A 26663-nucleotide genomic window follows, 5' to 3' on the forward strand; every position below is an offset into this window, starting at 1 on the left:
ATAATCCTATATGTTTCTATAAGATCTCCTCTTATTCTTCTGAACTCGAGCGAATACAATCGTAGACGATTTAATCTTTCATCATAAGTCAACCCCTTCATCCCAGGGATCAACCTAGTAAACCTCCTCTGGACCGTCTCTAAAGCCAGTATATCCTTCCTCAAATATGGAGACCAGAACTGGACACAGTACTCCAGGTGTGGCCTCACCAGTACCTTATACAGTTGCAACATTACCTCCCTACTCCTGAATTCAATTCCTCTAGCGACGAAGGCCAACATTCCTTTTGCCTTCTTAATAACCTGCTGCACCTGCAACCTAACTTTTTGCAATTCATGCACAAGCACTCCCAAGTCCCTCTGCACAACAGCATGCTATAGTTTTTCACCCTTCAGCTCTTTTATTTTTCTTGCCAAAGTGGATAATCTCACACTGACTAACATTGTACTCCATCTGCCAGACCTTTGCCCACTCATCCAGCTTAACTATATCCCTCTGCAGACTCTCCACATCCTCATTACAATTTGCTCTTCCACTCAATTTGGTGTCATCCACAGACTTGGCTACACCACATTTTGTCTCCTCCTCCAAGTCATCAATGTAAATGATGAACAGTTGTGGGCCTAACACTGACCCCTGCGGCACCCCCACTTACCATTCTCTGCCAACCTGAAAAACTCCCATTTATCCCGACTCTCTGCCTCCTGTCAGACAACCAATTTTCAATCCAAGCCCATATACTTCCCCAGACTCCACTTTCCTGTAAGATAGCAGAAGGTTTTATTCGACAAATCATACTTATTCCTCAGCTGTTCAAATGACATAAGTTGCCCTCGTTCATAACAATCCTTGATGCACCTGATCCCCTTCTGGCACCAGGTATCCAGGATCTTATTATTCCAAGTCATATGCATTAATCTGTTCTGGGACATATGTGTTTTAGGAGACAAACTCACTTTTAGCCTGATGCATTGATTTATTTTTTTCCATGTCTGAATTACATGTTTTAATATGGGGTTATCTGTTTCCCTTGATATCAATTTAGTGTTCCACCTGTATATTAATTCTCCTGCTATCTTTTCTCCTCCCAAATTCTGCACAGGAGGTGGGGTGGGGTGGTGGGGGGTAACTACCTCCCACATATAGAGAAGCGATAAACTTCGACTGGACGACACAAAAGTATTTTTAGAAGTCTGGTAATTTCAGACCTTCCAGTTCATAACCCCAAGTCAATTTTTCCATGGAGACCCTTGCCACCTTACTGTTCCACAAGAACTTACTGACACATTATTCAGTGCTTTAAAGAAGCCCTGGGGCAATGGGATGGGCAAGGACTGAAATAGATAGTGCAGTCTTAGTATTCATTTTAATACAATTAATACAATTAACCCTGCTCACCAAAGTTATGGGCTGGGTTTTCCAAATCATCCTCAATCTTCTGGAGCAAAGGGAGATAACTGAGTTTTTATAAATTACTCAGATCCTTATCTACCTTTATCCCTAAATATTTAATGCCCTCTGTGGCCATTTAAACTGGCTCCTTTGTTGGTACTGTCTGTAATCCCCCTTTGTCAAGGGCATATTTTCACTTTTATCCAAATTTATCTTATACCCAGAGATCCTGCTATAATCTTCCAGTGTGGTCCTCTGCCTGGACAACAATCCCTCCAGGTTGGTCAAATATACTAGCACATCATTCACAAATACATTGATTTTGTGTTCCTCCTGGTCCACCTTGAACCCCTTTATTTATGGATCCCATCAAATGGCTTCTGCCAGTGTTTCAATAGCTAAATATAAACAATGCTGGTGTCAGTGGGCAACCTTGGCCACTGGATCTACCTAGCGGGAACACTAGAGATACCTGCCCATTGTTATAATTTTAGCTTGGAGTTTATGGTAGAGTATTTTTACCCAATTAATGAATGATTGTCCAAGTCCAAATTTCTCCAGTACTTTGAAAAGAAAATACCATTCTAGTCTGTCAAAGGCCTTCTCCACGTCTAAAGCTACAGCCTCACCTGGGTCCACCCCTGACTGTGCCAGATGTACTATGTTAAGTAATCTACATACATTTTCTGCTGATTGCCTCTTTTGTACAAATCCAGCTTTATCTGAATTTGTCAACTTTGGCCAATATTGTGCCAACCTTGCTTTATAAAGAATTGTATAAATCAGAATCATTGGGAGACTCCATTAAAGTAGATGATTTCTTGCTTACATTAGAATGACCAATTTGGATCAGGATGAACGAGAGCGGCTGAGTGCTTCCCTTTCTAGAGAGGAGAGGCTTATTACAGACCAAAAAAAAAAAATCACCTGTCAAATTTTATGAAGAGTTCAAAGATTTCTTAATGCCCCTTCTTATGAGGGTGGTGGACCAGGAAGCAGAGGAACATACTCTCCTGGAGTCTTTCTCAACAGCAATTATTACACAGATCCCGAAAAGGGCTAGGGATCCACTGAATCCCTCCTACTATAGGCCTATTCATTATTGAATGTGGATTATAAAATTATATCTTGAATATTCTTACAGCCATGTAAACAACACAATTTATAGAATATAATGACAATGAAAAGAAATATCAATGAACTCCAAACATGGGCAGCATAATAACACTGTTGCGGGTTCACTCAGGAGCCTGATGGCTGCAGGGAAGAAGCTGCAAGCCTATTGGTGCGTTTACATTTTCAGGATCTTGATGAAACTAACATGGTAGTTTGAGTTAAATGTTGGAAGTACTCAGCAGGTCAGGTGGAATTAGTGAAGGGACCAACCAGGTTCAACATTTTAAGTCAATGATCTTTTGACCAGCTGAGAACTCCCAACATTTACTGCTCTTATTATAAATTCCTGGTCAATGCAAGTTTTTACTTTTCTCCCACGATGCTGTTGAGTTGGGAATTTTGAGTATTAAACCCATTGATGATCATGAAGGAACTGTGATACAAGGTCATATCTGGATTTGTGTGTCTTGAAGGGGAACCAGCAGATGGGGCCATTCTCAGGTTGAATCTTGAAGCTCTTGTCCTGCGTGATGGAGATCACAAGTTTGGAGAATGCGGTTAGTACATCTTGCAACTGGTACACACTGCAGCCATGGTTCATCAGTGGTAAAGGGAAGGAATACATAGGCCAATGGACGAGGTGCCAACCAATTGTTCTGATTGCTTTCAAGCTACTGGAAAGGTGTTTGCAAGGGAAGAGAATTTGAATGCCGACATGGAGATGGAAAATAGATTTGGGGTATCAGTAAGCGAGTTACTTTGTGCAGAACATCAAGTGTCTAACTATTTCTTGTAGCAGGAATATTTATGCGACTGCTCTGGTTGTTTTCTGATCAATGTTGAGAAACTTGGTAATAATAATTCCATTGAACATCAAGGGTAAATAATTTGTTTCCTACTTCTTGGTGTTGCCTTTGATGGGAATGTTACTGACTGCTTCAGTTAAGGTGATTATATGGATTAACCAGGTATGGTAGCTTTGTGGCATGATCGTAATTATAATCTGGTGATTGCCCATATTAGCCATATTTTTCTTTTATGCCTAGCCTTTGACGGGCATGTCCAAAAGTTGTGGCTCATTGACATTTAAATGTTTGAAAGCTGGCATTGTTTCAATGATTGCAAAAAAGATTATCTTGTGATTCAGATTGCCCCCCGTCCTCTCTGAGGCGATCCCAGCGGCGGGGGTTGGTGGGGCATCTGACAGGTTTCATTCATTCAACTGCAGTTGTTTGTTTACTTCAATTATATGTTGTTTATTCATATTTTCTATCATTTTAAGACTCGTTTTCTCTTGACAAATTAATTGTCAAGGAATGCTCAACAAAGTCACCCTGTGTAAAACCCTGTGCTTATAGTGATTCCGCTGGTGGAGCTGATGCCTCACAATGCCAGAGACCCGGATTCAGCCCTCCAGTGTTCTTAGTGTGGAGTTACCATGCTTTCCCCGAGGCTGGCCTGGGTTTTCTCTGGGTTTTCCAGCTTCTTCCCATGTCCCAGAGACATGCAGGTCAGTAGATTAATTTGCTAGTATGCATTTCTGAGAGGTCAAGTGTGTGGAAAATTGATGGGAATATGAGGAGAATAAAATGGGTTTAATATAAAGGATGGCACAAACCTGATAGGCTGAAGGGCCTACTTCCATGCTGTATCTCTCTATATAATACTAATTTGCTGGTGAATCCCTATGTCGATGAAATCAGAAAGGTATATAATGGAACAGTACAGACCAACAGTCTAAATTTTATCACAGTGCAGGTATAACTGCATGGGACTGAGATGGAAATATGATGGTATGTTTAATATAGTACGCACTGGTAACTATAGATGATAACACAATGAATGATTGTAAACTGCATGTCGGTGACAGTAATGGTGGTGTAATGGACACTATAGGATATATTAATGTGTCTGAAGTTACAATGGTGACTTTATAGGGTTTAAAACTAATGATTGTATTATCATGGACAGAAATATTGTACCATTGTATACAATATAATTCATCGGTGGCTGTTGTCTGGTAGGTGTGGAATGGTGGCATTATTTAATGTTAGTACCTTTGATTAAGGAGACATGTTGAAAGTAGATGAAGCTATGTTGGAGTGATAAATGCTAAGTTAAATAAAATTTGTATTGGCACCGTTCATAACTAGAGTTTGAAGAGAGAGCTTCTTTTGTGGAAAAAAATGCTGAATTCATTGCAGTCCATTCTCAAATCACAATAAAAAAAATCTGAAAAAGATTTGCAAAACATCTGGAGAAGGCTTCAAGCTTGTTTACAAAAGTAGGCAAAAAGATACCAGCCTGAATTTCTGATTCCTTTTATCCATTTGCTACAATTTTTTTGTCACTCAGAAAAAAGCATTCTTTTATGAATGCAAAAGCTGAGCTAGAATGAAGGCAAGTGACATCAGCATATGTCATAGACGTCACTGTAATTGACAGAGAGCTTTGCTTACAACATATTTCTGCCACATGTCAGGCATCCAATATCAGGGCAATGCCTTCAACTATAGAGGAAAATGACTGGAGAAGAATGTATTATGTACAGGACACAAGTAAAATGGACAGCTATTTCTCTTTTACTTTTTAATTGAAGCCTTAATGTACCCCAAACCAGCAATAACCTGCGTTTCTGTATGCATCCATAATATATGCACTCTTAGAGTTTTTTTTTAATTAATTGTTTGAGTATTGAACTTTGTTGCCATTTTGCCAAGGGGAACCGGTCTTCTACAGGGATATGTATGATTAAAGATGCACTGTTAACTACTTTCAATGTAGAGCCAATGGGAATAAGTTATAATGTAAAAGGGTTGAGACACATCCGTCACACTTCAGGCGTCACAAGTTGGACATCACACTTTGTCACACATGCAAATCTCTGTGTCACGCTTAAATCAAAAATAATAAAAATGAAAGACAGCCAGTCATTCTCTGTTGGTTTCATTTGACCTTGGGATGAGCTTTAGATTTAAATACTTCCGCAACAAAAGAAAATGCCCCCCAATGGTTTGGTGAGCTTTTATACGAGTTATGAAATAATTGAAATTCACTGCACTCTGAACATTCACATATTGCAGTGGTTAATTCAGTGGAAGCGTGTGATGCTAAAGGAATGCTGAGCTAATAAGGAACAAATGTTTGAAAGTCCGGAACTAGCCCACAGTTTTGGCCTTAATGGTTGGTTATCATTGGAAATAGCCTGAAGGCGTGCAGCATTGATTAGGTACAATTTTAATGTGCCTTTCAAGACATGACTATGTATACAGTGGAATATTTTGGGATGAGTGGGAGGCAGTAGTTTCTAGTTAACAGCACTGAGGAAGAAGATTCACAGGTGATTCTGTACTCATGGGGGCAGTTGAATTTTCCTCACCCACCCCCATTCATCACTCCCTTCATGGTGTGTGATGCTTAGCCCAGCCTTTTGTTCTCCTCCCTTTCTCCCAAGAAGGATCCCTGGTCAGGTGCCAGTCATATTTCACCTGGCGATCCCAGGCACAGTGGTGGCTCAGTCAGTAAATTATTTGATAAGTGATCTAATTGAATGCTAGGACTAATATCTCAGAGACCTGTGTTCAAATCCCACCATGGCAGCTATGTGATTTTTAAATTCTGTAATGCTCTGGAATGTTAAAAAAAGGTGGGGGGCGGGAACTCATTGTCGCAATACTAATCATGGAATACTGGATTATGTAAAATCCATCTCGTTCACTAATGCTCTTCTGGAGAGGAAACCTGCCACCCTTCCCTGATCTGGATTACCGGCCTATGTGTTACTCAGGACCTGCCAAAGGGTTGAATCTGAAACAGCCTGGCCAACTTCGCAATTCAAGAGCAATAAATGCTAGCTTTGCCAGTGATATCTAACACTCCAAAAATGAATTCAAAAAGCTTACATAAAATAGAACTTCATCTGCAGTCCTTGGGAGAATTGCAGAGTAATCATTGATTAATTATGGGGAGAACCTTGCAGGCTAATTGCACAATGCATGCAACTCTCGCCTCCAGTCTCCCGCAGCAAATCAGCAGTAAATTGTGGTAAACATTCAAAGATGCCCAAAGTCTCCCCCAAAAGATGTTAGATTAAGCTTTAGCCTCAAAAATGCACCACAAATTCCTCATTGAGCCAAAGAAGGCAATTTAGTTCTCAATCCTGACTATCCTATGTATATTATTCCAAGCAGAAAGTTAGCTGCTTTCCCTAGATAACGTTTTCTGTTGCATCAGCTTAAACCAGTGCTTCAACTTATTCTCTTATTGACAAACTTTGAAGCACTTGAGCACATAATGTGATGTGGGAAAGATCATTCCTGTTAGGTCTGCTTTGTTCATGAATGAGTGAGACAAACACCAGACTGAGTCGAAATCAGGGTTCTTTGTTCTTTATTACCGGATTGTAACACTTGCGACTAATGATGTTAGCCGGAGAATGCATTCTGCCGTTATCAGCAAAATGGTGATTTTTATACCCTTGGATATGTGCTTAGAACATCATCATATCATTACTTGTCCAATGACTAAAACTGTTGCTATCCTTTCCCTGCTAGCTTCCTGCCTCTCAATCCATCAATGTCTCTCTTATCTTGTAAGTACAAGGATGCATTCACATCTTGTTACTGCCCCGTACATTCCCATCTCATGATGTTTTACCTAACAGGAGTACAAGGACACCTCCCCTTCTTGTTACTGCCCTGTACAGGGTAACTCCCTACACATTCCCATCTCATGATGTTTTACCTTACATTCCCCAGGTGCATATCTGTCCAAATCAGAAAAGATGGGAGCAATGTAAATGGAATCGTGAGACCCCCAAGTTAAGGAGGTGTGGAGAGATTATGGAAGAATGTAAAAATAGAAATTCAGTTGACAGTTGTTATAAGTGAAATAATTGCAGGGTTGGAGGTTTATTTCAGAGTATTTAATGAAGTGACCTGACACTCATCAATGAAACACTGGACAAATCACAGCAGGTACATATTCTGCATTTCTTTATATTTTAATCCACTGCCATTTTCATCTGTATGAGTTGATGGGAATGGATGGTTAATCTTAGTTCCTTATTAAAGAGTCACAAAATCATACAGCATGGAAGAGGCCCACCTAGTTGTTCATGACCATACATGTTGTCCATGCTGAGCTGGTTGACATTCCAAGCGAGTTCAATTTCCCTGCACTTGGTCCTTATCCTTCAAAACTTTTGCTATTCATATATGTGTCCTTGTGTCAAGCTACTACATGGAGGCTTTGATTCCTCACTACTAGAAATGCGGTGCTTTTAAAGGATATGACAGCCTTTAGAGTTTGAACTGAACATGGATTCAGGGTGGATGCAAAATTTGTAGCAGATAATACCAGTCATTTCTCTTTGGGCAGACTGTGACAAACATCTTTAAATGGTCAGTGAGCTTGTAGTTAGAGGATTAAATGTTATGCTGTCATCAGACAAACAAGTGAAGATGAAGGAATATGTTTTTATACAACAATAATTAAGGATACATCATGTAGATTACTAAAATGCCAAGAACTTGTGTCAATCACTGTGTCAACAGCATACTGCCCTCATAGATGGAAAATCAGCAAACAGGGGATTAGATCACATTTAGCACTAGGACTTGTGCTCAAGATTGTGGCACTGCTACATCAGCTACAACAGCAGCGATGTCACTGGTATGGACTTAGGGGGACCAGAGAAATGTCTTTCAGTGCCTCTCTGCAGGGTCCTTCTGACTGGCCCTGCCTTTTTAAACTGCCTGTAGAATGGGGCCAGCGGCAGTTTTTGTTATGTCAAAGGCCAAGATGGTGGCATCCATTTGATTCCATGGAAGCAGTGGAGCAGTGCAGGGCACCAGAGTGAGAGAATAACCACCCCTCAATTCACCCTCTGCTGAGACTCCTGAAGGCCCTCTGGTGCTGACAGCTTCTTAATTGCATCATGGGATTGGAACTGGGGCCGATGAGGGTGAATAAGGACACCTCAAGTTCTAGTTCACTGCAAGACCAGACAGGTCATCATGTGGCTATGGAAGTTACAGAAACGCAGGAGGCTGCAGCATTAGAGGAGGTGGCTATAGACACGTGCAGTCTGTCTCTGCAAAGACTCCCCTTTTCTTCTCTTTCCCAACTTGATAGGGACTAATGGCACCTCTGTATGTATTTACAGGGCAAAGAAAGGAAAAAGAATTGTGTATTTTGTGCACATAACAATAAAGGAATCTTGAATTAATGGCCTTGGAGACATTGCACACAGATTTATGACAATGAAGGCTAACCTGGATTAATAAAATATATATATGCAATTTCTATTTCCTTGAATTTACAAGGTCATGGGTTGATTGGATCAAAGTTAAGTGGAACAGATATAATAAATATTTAGTGTTCTGCTGTTTGGGGTTTTGGGGTGAAGACTTAAAAATGTCTAGGAGTTAAAATATGAAAGAGTTATAAACCTCGTGTAAAAATGTGAGCAACAATTAATGTAAGGTTGTTTATTTTTAACCTGATGTCAATAGATGTTTCTTAACCAGAAATATTAGAGAATTACAGTACAGCACAGAAACAGACCCTTCAGCCCACCACATCCAATGTCTACCTACTCCAGCTCCATTTCCCTGTATACACTTATCTCTGTCTACTCTTTTACTATCTAAGTCCCTGTCCATATGATTTCTTTGAAACATTGAAATAGTTTCTGCCATTCCATGTAACCACCACCCTCTGTGTGGGAAAACTTACCTCACAGTCACAGATCTTCTTTAAAATGTTTCCTTCTACTTTAAATCCATGCCCTCTAGAATTAGGCCTCTTTACGCTGGGAGAAAAACTCTATTTACCCTATCTTTGGTCCTCATAATCTTATAAATCTCCATAAGATCATCTCTCGGTTTGCCATGCTGAAACCTAGCTTTATCCAATCTCTCCTTGAAACTAAAGCTCTCCATTCCAGGAAGTACCCTATTTAACTACTTTGCACTCGTATTAGTGCTACCACATCCTTTCTGTCACAGTGGCTAGAAGAGTACAGAACACTCCAAGTGCAGCTTACCAGCATCTTATGCACCTGCAACATGACACACAATTCCTCAGCCTCTGAAGGCAAGTATGTCCAGTGCCTGCCACATTACCCTATCTGCCTGTGAAACCATTTTCAGGGAACTATGAACTTGTGCTTCAAAGTTTCTCTGTATATCAATACTCCTAATATCATCATTTGGCATCCCAAAATGTAATGATCTGGATTAACTTGGACCTCCTGCTACTCACCCCTACCTTCCAAATGATATCTGTCCCTTTGTATTCTTGGACAACTTTCTTCCCTGCCTGCTATCAATTCTCCTGTCTTCAGCAAACTTGACAGAACTGTTGGACCTCACAGAAATAAGTACCCAGTGCAAATCTCCAAGGGAAGATTCTTAAAATAAGGTTGAATTAGACTTTGGAAGCTGTGAAGATGCCTTGCGCCTGTAGTCTCTGAAGGCTGGAGAAAATTTGAGAAATGTCATCTGGGTGGTTGTTGTGTCTCATTGGATTTTTTGTAGTCTTTTGCTCTCCCATGCATTAGCACATGAAAAACCTGAAGAATTCAGAAAGAAAAGTGGACCATGTCTAAATTGTAATGTCCCTGATTCACCTTTACATTTTATTTGTCTTTTAAAATCTGATTTTATGAACAAAATCTTCTAGATTATTGTTTCCTTTCCTGACTGGAATAAAATGCTTGGGAATTCTATCGAGAGGAAGCACCTTCTGCAATCTTCTAGAGGATTTTGTATTAAGAAATTTCCTGAGAGGTTGACATTGATGAAGTGTCTAGGTTATGGGTATATAAATAGCCACAGGGACAACACCTGCAGCACAGAAGATCTTAACTATGATGTAGACTTGGTTGCATAATCACAGATACAAATTGTATAAAGAAAGCACTGCTTGCAGAAATTGGACAGTGAGTGGAGAATTTAATGGGCATCTGATAGTGATAAGTATGAGATACTTCACAGTGCACAAGTAAGGGTCAATCTGTTGCTTGAATGTATTTACTGTCAGAGTCTTCAGGTGATTTTGACAGGAATGTATGTTTGCTCTGAACTGATATGGAAGGTTTGACTCCTGCTAGGGTTGCTGCTTTCAGCAAAGGTCAGAGCAGGTGCCTTTAGAGATGAGCCAGTGAGGGTTCTTTTTTGCTACATTAAAAGAGTTAATAGAATACAGATCTGTTTTTATTGTAAAAAATACATGGTTTATCTTTTAGATCATTATGAAGAACTAAAGTGTATGAAAGAAAATTATTTTCAAAGAATTTCTTCCAAGATCAGTTGTAACACTGTTTAAAAATTCCAATATTCCAGCAATATATTGATTAAAATACTCATTACGTCCCAGTAAGTTAAAAATGTAACTTTACAGAACACTACAAAACCATATAATATTAAATTCCCTTTAAGGGAATTCAGTTTGAATTCTCTGACCCAAACTCCCTTTGAGCACGATTAAAGTCAATAAAATCAAAAGACAAAAATGTAGGTGCTGGAAATCTGAAATAAAAGCAGAAAATGCAGATCTGAGATTGGAAATACAAACCCTGTTTCTCTTTCCATGGATGCTTCCTGACCTGCTAAGTGTTTCAGGGATTAATAACATAACCTTTTTGGCTTGGTCTTGATAATGGCTACTTTGCTAATTAAGGAGATTAAAGCAGGGCAAATCAAAGTGATTTGGAGCTAAATGGGATATCTTTCAATCCCTGGTGACAGATGACTCTGCTAGGGATGGATCAAAAATTCCTCATGTTTTCATCTACACCCCAAAGGTGAGCAGGCTGGTGGCTAGGCCTAGTCACTGTATGAGGCCTTTTGTGTAGAATCATGCTAGAGTTGATGGGTATGTAGGGAGAATAACGTGGGATTACTGCAGGATGTGTAAGTGAGTAATTATGGTTGCTGTGGACTCAAGTGGGACAAAGAGCCTTTTCTGTAGAGTTTGAATAGCAGTGATTCTCAACCTTTCCTTCCCACTCACATACCACCTTGAACAATCCCTTACTAACCACAGAACACTGATGGCATAGGGATTACTTAAAGTGGTATGTGAGTGGAAAGAAAAAGGTTGAGAATCACTGATGTTGAATCTCTATGACCCAATAACTCCATGATTCTAGTCCAAATCTCTTTTAACATTATTCATCTTCCCCTTTTCCAAGAGAGAACCACTGGTTTGACATGAAGCACTCTCCATGTGAGGGTATATCTCCTTAACTGATGAACAGTGAGGGACTTTACTGAAGCTTGGCTGCCATGGTAAATGCAGCCTCCCATTTAACAAAGGAATGTATTACCATCATCTCCATCTATTAAACAGAGCTTTCAATTAAAGCAGCAAATGCTTGCTTCTTAACTGTTAAGATCATGCAGTTAGGAACATTTGTTGTGTGCTAGTCCTACAAAAATCTGTTCACATTGTTGCTGCGTTCCTTCAATGCGTTAGAAGGGTCTTAAATAGCCAATTTGTAATTATCTAGATGTTCAAGAGCAATTCTGGTTCACCATTATCAGCAACTTTATTGGGGTTCCAATGAAAGCGCTTTCGACAGAGAAGTTTATGGGTTCATTTTAATGTTGAAAAGCAGATAGATGCAGAATAACTGCAATGCACAGAAGTGCTGGAGAAACTCACCAGGTCACACAGTATCTATAGGAAGTCAAGGGTAACCAACATTTCGAGCCTGAGCCCTTCAAGCTGTGAGTAAAAGGCAGGCAGGCACCTGAATAAAAGGGTGGGGTGAGTGGGCAGGTGAGGAGCACAGGTAAGATGTCATAGGAGGATGTAGATGGAAGGGTAGAAGAGAAAAAAAACTGGGATGGGGAAGGTAGCTCTTTGATAGGAGAGGAAAGAGAATGAGGTAGGGAACTGGAGGAAAAGAGAGAAATGGGGGAGGGGTTTAATGGAAATTGGAGGTTCATGTTAATGTCGTCTGGTTGGAGAGTGCCCTCTTCCTGCAAATAGCTCTTAATTATTAGGTCCTGCTTTGATCTGAGATGAGTTAAGGCAGCCATTTTATTCAACACTATAAAGAACTGTATGGATATATATTCTATTTTTTCAAAAGGTTAAATTCTTCTGAACATTGAGGACTACTAATTTCATTCTGTTGGGGTGTCATTAATAATTTGCATATTTCAGTTTCTCATTGAATGTTTTGCATCAAAATGAGTAATGGTTCTTTTGATAGATCAATCTACAAAACTACTGACAGGAAAATGGATAGTCTGAGAATCAATGATATCACCCCATGACTCCTTGAGAGGGACATTGTTCCCTCCCTGTCAGTTTTGGCTTGCTTATTATTTCTCAATTAGTCTTATAGCATCACCCTCAAATGCAGCCTATACAGAGGGACAGAACTATTTCTAGATTTAGACAACATTGAGAAGTGAAACAGTCCTATTTTTTTCATCCATTGGGAGTAACTTGGGATCAACCCAATGGATGAAAAAAATAGGACCGTTTCTCGGAGTTCTTTCTGCGTGTATTTTTTCACGTATGGTTTAATACATCAATTTTGCAGATGATTCTGACGGGGAACATGTTCACTCGCCAAAAAAAAACCCTTGAAAAAAAGTGAACTGCTTGATTTCATATTTTACACATTTTTGAATATCTGTCTTTCCCTGGACTACCTTAGCTTTCAAAGAAAGTTTCTGTTTTATTAAGAGATCAAGAATCTGGTTGTGTGGTGCCAGGACAACAATCTTGCTTTCAATTTCAATAAGATTCCACCTGCATTGAATTCGCCCATCTTTATTGAATGAAGATCTACCGGGACCAATGCCTGAAGAGGGCGCACAAAATCAGTGAACCGGTGCGGACTCGAAAGGCCAACATGGCCTGTTTCCGCTCCGTAAATGGTTATATGGTTATGGTTCTATTTGACTTCTCAAAACATTGGCATAAATGAAATCTGGAAACAATCATCTGTATAAACCTTTAGTTTTTTTAAAAAAGGAATTTATTTAAAATATTATAATTAGTTTTCAATTAATTTGCACCTTGTTTTCTCTGTCTGAAGACACAGGGACCTCGCCCTTGTCTCTAACTGTGATATCCAGGGGATTTCCCCTGGCTTGAAGTAAAGAAGTAGCCTATGCCCCCTTCTCTAGTTTTCATTACAAAGACTAGTGGCTGTGTCAAGTCAAATTTCCAAGTACTTTCTGGAGTGTTTTAATGGTATGTCAATCCTACTGCAAAGTCTGAGTATCAGACCAGATTCTTTTTAACATTGGATCCTTTGTGTATAATTAACGAAACCTCATGGGATGATTTTTCCTTTTGCAAAGTAGGTAAGATTTTCATAGGTTAGGGCAAGGACAGACAGAAAGTTGATGAGTTGACAGACTTAGTGCAGCTTTAGTAAATTGTGAAGCTAATTTAATGCACTGCTTTTGACTACTTTGGAAGAAGTACATTAAAAAGTCAATGCCAATTAGTTAGCTTCAAGCAAATACAGTATACTGTGTAAAGTTTTCAGATTTACTGTGGTACAGATGCATGATACATATTGGTTTACTGGCAACTGTCACTGTTGCTACTCCTGAACCTGGATATTTACCCTGGGGTGAGGAGCAAAAGAACATCATAATGTAACACCTTTGCCACATCACTGTCAGTGAGGTGATGCTACTGTGGTGCGGGAAGTGAAAATGCCTCTGAGAATTATTTTAACTTTGATGCTGCCACCTTTTGTAACTTGTTCCTTTTCAGAGAAGATTGTCCTTCAATTTTTAACTTTCCCTTCTTGGAAATAGGTAAGCATAATGGCACACAAGCAGGGCTACTGGAGTAGGGTGTAGAGCTCGCCAGATCGCTCTGCATTAACGGGTCTGGATAATAAAAATGCTACCTGCTCCCTGTTTCTCTTCACAGGAAGATCAAATGCAACAAGAGCGCAGAAATTAAGAATTTTTCCAGCTGGTTCAAGCTTTTTTCTCATTAGCTAAATTTAATTCCATTGGGTTGAAAATCCAGCAGTTCTGAAAGTAGTGATGGTTTATCACTCCATGGAACTGTTTAGTTAAATAACTGCACATTAACATTAAGCATCATTTTAAATGCCATTTGCATCTGTGATTTATTTGCATGTAGAACAAATTTATGCTGAAACTGTCTTCTTAAATTGCTTTGAAAGTCCTGCAGAATGGAAAATCTATGGTATTTCATAGCAATTAGTCACATATTGCAACCTGAAAGCAGACCACTCGGCCCAACCAGTCTATTGAACACTATTATGCACCTCATATTGAAATTTGATCTGAGGGATATTATTTAAGATTTAATGGCACTTCTTGACTATTGACAGGGGCAGGCTGGAAGGCAGATTGACCAATGGCCACTCTATTTTGAGAGGATGTGAGGATATCACAGCCATAACCATCCTTCATACCAGAGCTAATGAAAGCCATCCACAACCAGACTTACACACCTCATGCCCAGAGGATTTTTTTTTGGGAGGGGTAAGAAAAAACATTTGGCAAAGAAGTAAATGATGAGCAGGACATTAAGTATAATAAGGATTGGCAATGATTTTCAAGAACTTAAATAGATTTTTAGCATTTAACATTTTGACAAAATCCCCAAGATCAACAGGCAAGAAAATAAGAAGGGGGTGACCCAGAGGTTTAAAGACAGTAATAGAATCTGTTCATTAGGAGAGGGTGTGAGAGAGAGGGTGAAAACAAAAATTAAATGGAGAAATATCATCTGAAACAAAGGAAATAATCATTGCAATGCGTTGAAGAAAGAATTTTGCCTGATGTAGTCAATACTCACACACTGATATTGTACATTAGTAGAGCTTAAGTACATAAATAACTGCACGAAGGGCTCCCACAAAGATATAGATTTTTCTTTGAGGTATGGAAAGGAAAATAAATCAAATTATGTTGGAACAACATCAAGAGGAGGAGAGGAAGTTGAGGGTCTGAAGACATTTGCAATTTAATTGATTTTTGAAGGTAGGAGGCCAATCAGTATAAGCAAATTGACGTTATGAGATAAAAATGATCTCTTAATGCGATGCCTTCCCCACATTGCAATTTCAGTGCAAATAAATGTGGCTGAACCCCCCAGGATCAGTGTGACAGCACTTATTGTGCACGGCACAGCATTGTCGAGTCAGTGGGGTTCTCTTCATGTTGCAGTTTATTTTTCCTGCAAGTGTCTGCACTCCCTGAGAGAAGGCAATGAACAGTCTCACACTGATTGCTGTTTCAGCCAACAGTGGTCAGGAGAATGTAATTAATGACTCTATTTGCTCGAGCAGGGCTGAGAACAATTGAGTTTGTTATGGCAACAACTGATGCCAGCTTCCTCAAGCTCAAGGGATGTGTTTAGTCTGCAGCTACAGCTGGGCAGAGCACCAGATGATCTTCATGCAATGGGAGTGTTTGGCAAATGAAGTGTCAATAAAGTTAAGTGATTCAGTTCCACATTTTCAAACTGGAGTAGATGAGGAGGTGGAGTGATTTGATAGATTGCCTATCTAACAGCCCTCATAAGCAGAATTTGATCTGTCCACAAAAGAGCCTGCAGAAACCAGAATACAATAAATGAACAGCAGAGACTGTGGTACAACACTGTAAGGTGAAAAGTAGCATTGTTGGGATTGTAGTGACTTGCAGTTGTTCAAGTTGTCATAATTTTAATTATAGGCTGAGGGGACATAATAGAAATATGAACACATTAGCCTTATTCGTTTTTTTAAAATAAAAACAAATTGTTAATTGCTTCCCTATTATTAGGTCTTGGTTTCTGTGTGTGGTGTCTGCAGAATAACTGATGGCAGGTTATAGAGTTAGTAAAAGAGAGCAAGCTTGAATTTAGTGAACTGTCGGTTTAGTTTGAAACTTGTTCGTTCTGAAAATTGATGGGAAAGCTGTCTCCTACAAGAAATGCAATAGAACTCTTGCTTTTCATTTTAAGCCTGCCCTGATAGAAACACACAATGCACTTCTCCCAACAGAGTCTCCTATTACTGCAATAAATTCTTTAAACTAAGGGAATCAGTCAGTCTATGGACAGAGATTACAGCACTTCATGATTGGATGTGCTTGTGTCCATTGCTGTGCAGGGTTCATTTTATGGACCCTTTCGAAATACCAATGAAAGGTAATAAGATTTTTAGTATAGTAGATTTTTCCCCAAATCGTTGCTTCAGGATATTAGAATCTCTAAACTATTAATAAAGAATGAATGAAAGAAAGAAAACGTATTTATCTAGTGGTGTTTGCTACTCAGAATATCCCAAATTATTCCAGCCAATAAAGTGACTGCTGTAATGTAGAAACTAATTTGCATGCAGAAAAGGTCCAAATATAGCAATGGCATAAATGAGTATATGGCATTTTACTGTTGTTGGTTGATGGACAAGTGTTGGTCAATACACTGAAGGAACCCTTCTGTTCCTCTTGAAATAATACCAATGCATCCAGCTGACGGGATTACTGTCCACTTGAAAGTTTTACAAGGCTGTTACTATGACTTTTCTATGTTCCATTGTGAGAGAGTAGTGGTTCATTCTGGGTGTCGCTGTGCATCAGTCATTAAAAGTGGGCAGGCAGGTGCAGCAAGCAGTAACAAAGGCGAATGGTATGTTGGCGTTCATATCAAGAGGATTCGAGTTTAGGAGCAGAGAGCTATTGATGCAGTTGTATAGGGCCTTGGTGAGATCTCACCTGGAGTATTTAGTTCAGTTTTGGTCTCCTTATCTGAGGAAGGACATCACTGCCATGGAGACAATGCAGAAAAGGTTTGCCAGATTGATACCAGAGATGGCGGGACCTGCATATGACGAAAGGCTAGAACTCGCTGGAGTTTAGACGATTAAGAGGAGATTTAATAGAAACATTCAAAATTCTTAAGGGAATTGCCAGGCCAGATGCAGGAAGATTGTTCCCAATGTTAAGCAAGGGGTCACAGTTTAAGGATAAAGGGGAAGTCCTTTAGGACTGAGATGAGGAAGAATTTTTTCACTCAGAGGGTGGTGAATTTATGGAATTCTCTGCCACAGGAAGTGATTGAGGCCAGTTCCATAGCTATATTTAAGAGAGAGTTAGATTTAGTACTTGTGACTAGAGGATCAGGGGGTATGGAGAGAGAGCTGGAACAGGGTACTGAGTGGATGATCAGCCATGATCAAAATGAATGGCGGTGTAGGCTTGAAGGGCCAAATGGCCTACTCCTACACCTATTTTCTATGTTTCTATGTTTCTATTCAGAAATCTGATGGGTGATCATCTTCAAATTCTTCTACCTCCTTCCTGATTGTAGCAGTGAGAAGACGGTGTGGCCTGGGTGGTGAGGGTCCTTGATGTTAGAGGCTGCTTTCTTGAGACACTCTCTTAAAAATGGAATGACGACTAATGCCCTTGATGGTGCTGGCTGGGATCATAACTCTCTGTCGCCTTTTCCTTTCTTGTGCATTGGCTCTCCATACTAGACAGTGATGCAATCAATCAAAATGCTCTCCACGGTACACCTGCAAGAGTATATAGTGACATACCAAATCTCCTCAAACTCCTAAAAAGGTATAGGAATTAGCGAACCTTAATCATGATTGCATCGATATGAAGGTCCCAGGATAGATCCTGTGAGATGTTGACATGCAGGAATTTGAAGTTTTTTTCATTTTGTACTGCTGACCTCTCGATGAGAACAATTTTGTGTTCTCCTGGATTCCCCTTCCTGAAGTCCACCATTAGTTCCTTAGTTTTGCTAATGTTGAGTGCATGTTTGTTGTGACACCACTCAACTAGCTGATCTATCTCGCTCCTCTATGCTTCCTCATTGCCGTCTGTGATTCTGCAGACGACTGTGGTGTCGTCGGCAAATTTGAATTGTGCCTGGCCACACAGACATGAGTGTAAAGAGAGTAGAGTAGTGGGCTGAGCATGCATCCTAGAGGTATGCCAGTGTTCATTGTCAGCGAGGAGGAGATCCCCACGGAGTGCCATCTTCTGATGAAGAAATCAAGTATCCAGTTGATGAGGGAAGTGCAGAGGCCCAGTTATTGAAGCTTGCTGATCAGTACTGAGGGGGATGATGGTGTTGAAAGCTGAACTATAATCGATGAAAAGTAGTCTGATGCAATTGAGGTAAAACACAAAAATCTGTAGACACCGTGGTTGAAGTAAAAACAAATGCTGGAGAAACTCAGCAGGTCAAACAATGTCCTTTATATAGCAAAGGTAAAAATGCATAACCAACATTTCAGGCTTGAGCCCTTCATCAAGGTATGGAAAAATATCGGCAGGTGTCTGAACAAAAGACTAGGAGGGGATTGTGATTGCAAAGGTAGGAGGTGATGGGTGGGGAAGGGAGGGAGGGGACAGCAGTGATCGAGGGGAGGAGGGATGGCTAGATGAAGGGAGGGGGGAGGGAGAGAGAAGAATGAGGAAGGGAAAGGGTGAGGGGTGAAAGAGGAGAGCAGGTCAGCACAAACTGGAAAAGTCAATGTTAATGCCATCTGGCTGGAGAGTGCCCAGATAGAAAATCAGATGTTGTTCCTCCAATTTGTGGGTAGTCTTGGTGGGATAGTACATAGGGCCATGGACAGACATGCGAATGTGGGAGTGTGACACAGAACTGAAATGGTTGGCTCCTGGGAGGTCTCTGTCATTGGTGTGGACAGAGCGAAGGTGCCAGTGAAGTGATTTCCTAATCTGCACCTAGTCTCTCCGATGTAGAGAAGGCCACAAAGGGAGCGCCAGATGCAGTAGATCAGTCTAGTGGATATACAAGAGAAGTGTTGCTTCACTCGAAAGGCCTGTTTGGGACCCCGGACACCTCCTGTGGCCACAGGAGAAGGTGTCAGGGGGCTATTGGTGGGCAGGGATGAGTGCATGAGGGAGTCACTGAGGCAGAGAGGGGAGGAGAGGGTAAGATGTGTATAGTAGAGGGATCCTATTGTTAGTGCTGGAAATTCTGAAGGACAATATATTGGATGCAGAGGCTGGTGGGGTGGATAGGTGAGGACTAGGGGGATACTATGTTTGTTGCATCTGTGGGCAGAAGGGGCCAAAGCAGATAAGCAGGAAATTGAGGAGATGTAGGTGAGGGCTGAGTTGATGGTGGTGGAGGGAAATTGCGTTTGTGGAAGAAATCAGACATTGATGGAGACAGAGAGATCCAGGAATAGGAGAGTGTTGTCGGAGATGGACCAGGTAAGTTTGAGATCAGGGTGGAAGTTGGCTGCAAAGTGGATGAAGTAGATAAGCTCATCGCAGGTGCATGAGGCAGCCCTGTTGTAGTCCTTGATATACTGGAGGAAGAGTTGTGGAGTCTTGCCTGCGCAGGCTTGCAGCATGGATTGCTCCACAAAGCATGGCTATTCCTTTGATTTGGAGGAAATGAGACAAGTTAAAGGAGAAGTTGTTTAAAGTGAGGATGTTCTGCCAGGTGGAGGATGTTGGTGGTAAAGGATGACTGGTTGGATCTCTAGTCCAGAAAGAAGTGAAGTGCTTTAAGACCTTCTGTATGGGGGGATGGAGAGAAAAGGGATTGGACATCCATCATGAAGATGAGGCAGTCCAGTTTTGGGAATTTGAAGTCATTAAAGATATGGAGGGCATGTGAGGTATCGTGGATGTAAATGGGGAGGGATTGGACCAGAGAAGAAAAGATAGTCAAGGTAAGATGAAACTAATTTGGTGGGACAAGAGTAAGCAGAAACAATGGGTCTACCCAGATGGGTGGGTTTGTGTATCTTGGGTAGAAGAAATAATGAGCAGTGCAGATATGGGAGACAGAGGTTGGCGGCCGTGGGAAGGAGGTGGCCAGAGGTGATGAGGTTGGATATGGAGTTGGAGACAGTGACTTGATGTGCTGTTGGAGGGGTAGATAGGTGGATGCGTCTGAGAGCTGTTGTCTGGCCTTAGCAAGGTTGAGGTTGGTGTGCCAGATCACCATAACACCACACTTATCTGTGGGTTTGATGGTGATGGTGGGATTGTTGTTGACAGTGTGGAGGGCAGAACGTTTGGTGGAAGTAAGATTTGAATATGAGAGGGGAGTGGTGAAGCCAAGATGGTTGATATTTCAGTGGCAGTTGGAAATAAAAAGGTCCAGAGCAGGCAGCTGGCCAGGATTAGATGTCCAGGAGGTTTAAAGTGGGAGAAGGGGTCTTGGGTTGGGGGAAGAGAGTCACATTCACAGAAGTAAGCCCGGAGACGGAGGTGATGGAAGAAGATTTTGGCATCGTGACATGTGTGGAACTCATTCGGGCGGAGTTGAAGGAAGGTAAGGCCTCTGCTGAGGACTGAGCACTCCATCTCAGAGAAGGGAAGGTCAGAGGGGATAGTAAAGACTAAGTATGGATCAGAGTGGGAATCGGTGTGGTACCTTGAATCCAATTTGTGGCACATTCTTCCAACTTCTGTCAAATTGTTTTGGCCAGAATGAAAATGAGCATTTCCCAAGCTTATTGCATTATCTCTGTTATAGGTTGATGGTATACTTGTTGCATGGGTACCTCAGTGGTAGATCTCTATTAGTAGCTCTCTTGTGTAAGGTAGGCTGCATCTATAGCAGTACCAGTTATTTGCTCTTAAGGTGGATACATTTTAAGAATCTATGCAAATAATATCAACATTAGCGATCATTATATTTTAGGGTGTAATTAGAGATGATGAATCCTGCCCTGTTTGACACTGCTTTGAAGTTTGGATATTCTCTGATGATTTGTGGAAAAAATACTTTTGACTCTTTTCAGATTGCTGCCAAGGTCTAAATGAGGCCAGGGTCTGGGGCTGTCAGACTTTGGGGCATGGGTGTACATTCTGTCTGAGAGGGCATTTTGGGAAGAGCATTCATGTCCTCTTTCTCATGACTTTTCTGAGAACTGGGTGGACAAAAGTAAAACTATCAGTTGGCACTCTGAGAGTACTATCATTGAGTCAACATTCAAACCTAGATTGTTCCTGTGTCAGGGCCCCTGCTCCCTGTAATATTTGCTCTCCCCATCTATCAGGACAATGAGCATGATGAAGAGAGATGGGAGTGGTAGGGGGAGAGAGGAAGTGAGGGTGGGGATTGTTGAAACCCTTCTGTTTCAGTAGAAGGGAGACGAGTCCCATACACCATTTCTCTAATCACACAAGGCATTTGTTTGTTCCTGTAGAAGAGCAGTCCAATCTGTGGTATCTCTCCGTTGGGTCCAGCATTCCTTTGTTCTTGGAGAACAGCAGCATCCCCATGACCACACTTGGCATCTTGCGGCTTAATGTGGATGGAGACCTGCTCACCAGTGGTCTCTGTCTACTCACTGAGGTTGTCATCTGTTCTCTGGGAGCATATTACCAATCAATAACCCTTCATACCTTTAAGTCACTTCAGCATGGCAGAAACTGGATCGCTCATTGGATCTGGTAACACTGCAAGGAAACAACTAGACTTTTTTTTTAGCCTCCAACTGAGTCTCCACACCAGTTCTCAGATGAAACAGATGTGGTGTATGCACACATTACATGTTCAGTGGACCCATTAGTGGTGGTCAGTTTATGGTCACACCTTGTATGACAAACCTTGTACATAACATGATTGAATCTGTGTGATAGGACAATGTTACAACTGCTAGAATGTGCCACCTTAACTTACTTTTTAAGAAACTTGTTAAGGGTGTCAAAAGTTATGGGGAAAAGGCAGGAGGATGGAATTGAGAGGAATAATAAATACATCAGCCAAGATTTGAATGGTAAATTAGACATAGAATCAGAATCAAGATTTATTGTCATGGACAAGTCACAAAATGCATTGTTTTGCAGCATCTTAGTGTAAACATTTATATAAACCACCTTACAACAATAAATAAAAATAATGCCTGAAAAGTCAAAGTACTTTGGTTCATTAATCATTCAAGAATCTGATGGCAGCAGAGAAGAATCTGTCTTTGTGCCACTAAGTGCGCATCTTCAGTCTCCTGTAACTTTTCCCTGATGGTAGCAGAGTGAAGAGGGCATGGCCTGGGTGGTGGGGGTCCTTGAGAATAGAGGCTGATTTCTCAAGACACTACCTCTTGTAGATGTCCTCGATGGAGTGGTCTTGTGCCTATGATGTTGCAGGCTGAGTTAACAACCCTCTGGTGTGTTTTTTTATTGTCCTGAGCATTGGCACCTCTATTCCATACAGTGATGCATCCGCCAGAATTCTCTCCATGATACACCTGCCGAAGTTTTCAAGAGTCTTCGGTGACCTACTTGATCAGCTGAATGGCATAAATCTGTTCCTGGGTCGTATGGCTTTAATGGAAATCCACAGGAATTCTGAGTTGAAGGATCATTTTGTTCCCATGAAGATGAGATGAAGACCGTATTCCCCTTACTACTTTTTCAGATCCAAAGTTGAGAGTCATGAAATGTTTGGTGCAGTACTGTGTGAATAATGCACGTAACTGGAGATGCAGAACCTCTGATGCATTGCTCCTTGATCAAGTTAGCCAGATGGTTGTGCACCTCATGTAATAGACCCACATGCTTCTGAAAAAATGGCATCATTAAAAGGGCATCCAAATTCACCATTTTGTTTTGTGAAAATGGATTTGAAAGATAACCACTGTTGGAAACTGAGCTCCTACTTACCTAGAAAGTACATTTGGAATTGTGATCACAGACTACAGGGCTAGAAGCCAGTTCTGAAGAAAAATGAAAACTAGCTCATTATTTTATTAAAGTAAAAGAGTGGGGGGTAGGGCTAAGGATCAGGCACAGCAATTGGTGTTCTGTAAACGGGCACATGTATCATTAGAGAAGTGTATTGAAATAACTGATCTCTGTATATCCAAGGAGTATGGAACTCGACCAGACGTATCTTAAAGGTCAAGCTTTGAAATGAAGAAGCAATAAGCTAGTGAAATGGTACTATCACCAAAACATGATTGATCAATTGAATTCTATCAAAGAGAGTGGACAGCCAGATTAAGTCAGGCCTGATAGGTTCAATGAGTTAAAGCATGATGTTCATTTCAGCTTCATTTCACCAGTCTTTGCTTCTGAAATTGATCAATCAATAGAGGTTGAAGATCATATATCGGTGACCATCTTATAGGGAATATAATCTACTCCAGGCAGCCCCCGAGTCCAGCTGCCTTCTCCGTAATGGAGACAGAACTGAAACTCCATCAGCATGACTGAAATGGGCTGTTGTCTCTGACAAATGGAAAGTATTTTTGGAACTCTGTTGATTTATCTTTTACTCAGGTTGATTTACAGGGGAGAAAAAAAAACTAACTATCTTTGAGGAAACATAATGATCTCGCTTCAAAATATATGAGATGAATAGATATAAAGCAAAGATATAATCATAAAACTTTATTTTTCTTTCTTCTTGCCTTGAGAGAAGTAAATGATCCTTTTGCATCAATGGGTGGTGGTTTATGAGGGGCTGAGAGGGATATGGATGGTTAAGTATGTTATCGTGTTTGGTATTACAGAATTTTCAAACTTGCACCACCAGTTTTTATACAAAATAAAACCTGCCTGAATTTTAGAGGCTTGAAAAGTGAAAATTGTGGTGAGAATTCATAGAATTGAGGGAAATGAAGAGCAAAGAAACAGAATCTGCAAGTGAAAACCTGTGAGGTTTGAATGGGATTTTCATACTTGATTCAAGCAATTTGCAATGAGGCAATAACTTTAATTCATTCACCATCAATATTTGCCTCCTGTGGTTCCTCATATTTCTCAAACTGTGCTTCTAATATTTGGCAATAGAAACAATTTTTCCAGCTGTTAAATGGTTTAAAATATTTGCATATTTGATAGCTGAGAATTACAGCTGCTTGATGGATGATTAATTTTGAAATTTAACAGATCTAGTAACAGGCTTCTTTTGATAATTCACTATCCATCTCTTGCAGCTTAAGTGTATACACTTTTGTAAGGAAATCTGCAACATTTTTTATCTTGAAGTTATTTGAAGAAGAACTCTTCATTGCATTTGGGTTTTTTTTCCAGGTACCTCGAAAACATCCATGCTAAGTTTATTTTTCCATTCTCTCTGCCCCTTTTGTAAAGGTGTTCAGGAAAATCCAATGCACAATGGACACTCCCACCCGAGCAGGGATTTTCTGCGAAAACAGATGCGTGGAGAGCTCTTCACACAACAACAGCTAGAAGTGTTAGACAGAGTCTTTGAAAGGCAGCACTACTCAGACATCTTCACAACTACAGAGCAGATCAAATCAGAGCAGGTGAGAAACTCTGTACAACATTCCCTTGAATAGACTGAAATGGGCTTCTGTAGACTTCAAAGGCTGCATGTTTGAATTATTCTTCTATCTTGTTTTTTTGTTCTTGATCAAGTTAGCCAGATGGTTGTGCACCCATCTTCGGATACCCCTAAATTGTCAGAGAAAAAAACAGATTATCATATGAGATTAGTACGTCATTTTAGAGAGTTAATGGATTAAAATTCTTTATATTAGAAAACAGCAATGTGATCAGCGTGTAAAGGTGAGGATTTACAGAGCCCAATTATATGTGGTGTGGTTAAGAAGCGAAGTGATGGGCAGATAAATGCTTGGGCACAGTACAGAAATGACTGGCATCTGCTCTTAAATGAAGACATGATATAAAACGTAAGAAACACAGGCCTCTGTGGAGACATTAGAAGTATTTGAGTGATAATTAGTGGACATCCTTCAGCATGGTGAATCTATTTCAAAGAGATTAGACCAATCTCTAGCTTAATTCCATTTGCCTGTTTTTATTCCCTTTTCTTAGTGCTTCAATGAAATCTCTTTGTATCAGAAATTAAATCATGTCACCTGGAATTTACTATCTGAGAGAAGGGAGATCCTGATTGTGCTTCTTGATTTCAATACCAAATGCTTGCAGAAGGCTGATCTGGGCAGAAATGGTGGTCCGATGCATGATTAGAAGGAGGGAGCAGAAGAAATATCCAGCATTTGAACACAAGGAGGGAGGAGTGCTGACTGAAAAGGAACAATCCCACTTGGAATTGGGGTAGGGTGCCAGAGTAATGGGCGAAGCAATTAAGAAAGGGGAAGCCTATCAATCCAGATGTGGTTTAGGAGATGGCTGCAAATTATTGGGAGGAATAATTTAGAGGGGGAATGGAGGTCAACTCTGAGCAACAAATTGGGAAAGAAGCAGAGGAGGAATAATCCATGTTTGAATGGGCAAAAGGAGAAGATGATTGTGATGGGGAGCAATTTGAACAGGGCTTGGGGGGAAAGGAGCCACAATCTGTAAAATAATCAGTGGAACAGAGTTATATGGGCATGGAGGAAGACTAATTCTGGCAGTGGTCCTGATGGCACAAGAAGGATGAATCTTGATTGTAATCAGAACAGGAGAGGGATTGAAGACGGAAATCTGCCCTTTTGCTTCACTCTCAGGCTGGTTGAGTTGGATGTTGGTGCAGCAATTTGAAGATGTTAAGTTTGATTCGTGATCAGATGGAGATTGGATTTGGAAGGCCAAATGAATCACAGAACTGTTCAGAAGCAGGTTTTAACTCCTGCTGTGCATATAGTTATAGGCAATTGTTCTGCCTATCTTGTGTGAATGAGATGTTAATATATTGTACGTCAGTACAATGAACAGATGCACCAAAATTCTTGCTGCATAATGTACACCAATTGCAGTATTATAAATTAAATATGCAATGAGATGTAAATAGTGATATAAAACATATAAATAGATAAATAAACAGTCACAATTGCAGTCAGTTAAAAAAAAAACCTGATGTTTCAAAAGTGCAGACAGATCTTTTGGTGGGCCTTGAGTAGTTTACAGTTAGGGTAGAATGGTGAAGATCAAAAGCCTGATGGATGTTAGAAAAATTGTTCTTGAATGTAGTTGTTTAGCTTTCAGGCTTCTGTACCTTCTGCCCTAATGTAGCAGTGAGAAGAGGTTGTGACCAGGGTGAAGGTGATCCTCTGTGCTGTTAGTATTGGACAACTATCCACATTGAGCGTGGCATAATGATGGACATTGAGGTAATTTGCATCACTGAAATGTTGACATCTTCAGGATGGGTCTGATGAGTAAGAAGGACGTGAACACTGAGGTAAAAATAATGTTTCCAAATGACCTGCATAGAAGAGTTTTGAACCAAATGCAATACAATATGAAGCAATCTAATTG

General features: G+C 40.5%; 1 protein-coding gene across 1 annotated transcript in view; it reads left to right on the plus strand.

Annotated features, from left to right (window-relative positions):
- The window catches only part of pax5 (paired box 5), a 246713-nt gene that overhangs the window by 100603 nt on the left and 119447 nt on the right, over window positions 1-26663 (plus strand). The window contains exon 6 of the mRNA XM_069925912.1: window positions 24567-24742. Coding sequence (XP_069782013.1) covers window positions 24567-24742 — 176 coding nt within the window. The remainder of the gene's footprint in view (window positions 1-24566; window positions 24743-26663) is intronic.

This window comes from Narcine bancroftii, chromosome 1, assembly GCF_036971445.1.
Source record: "Narcine bancroftii isolate sNarBan1 chromosome 1, sNarBan1.hap1, whole genome shotgun sequence".
NCBI classification, from domain to species: Eukaryota; Metazoa; Chordata; class Chondrichthyes; order Torpediniformes; family Narcinidae; genus Narcine; species Narcine bancroftii.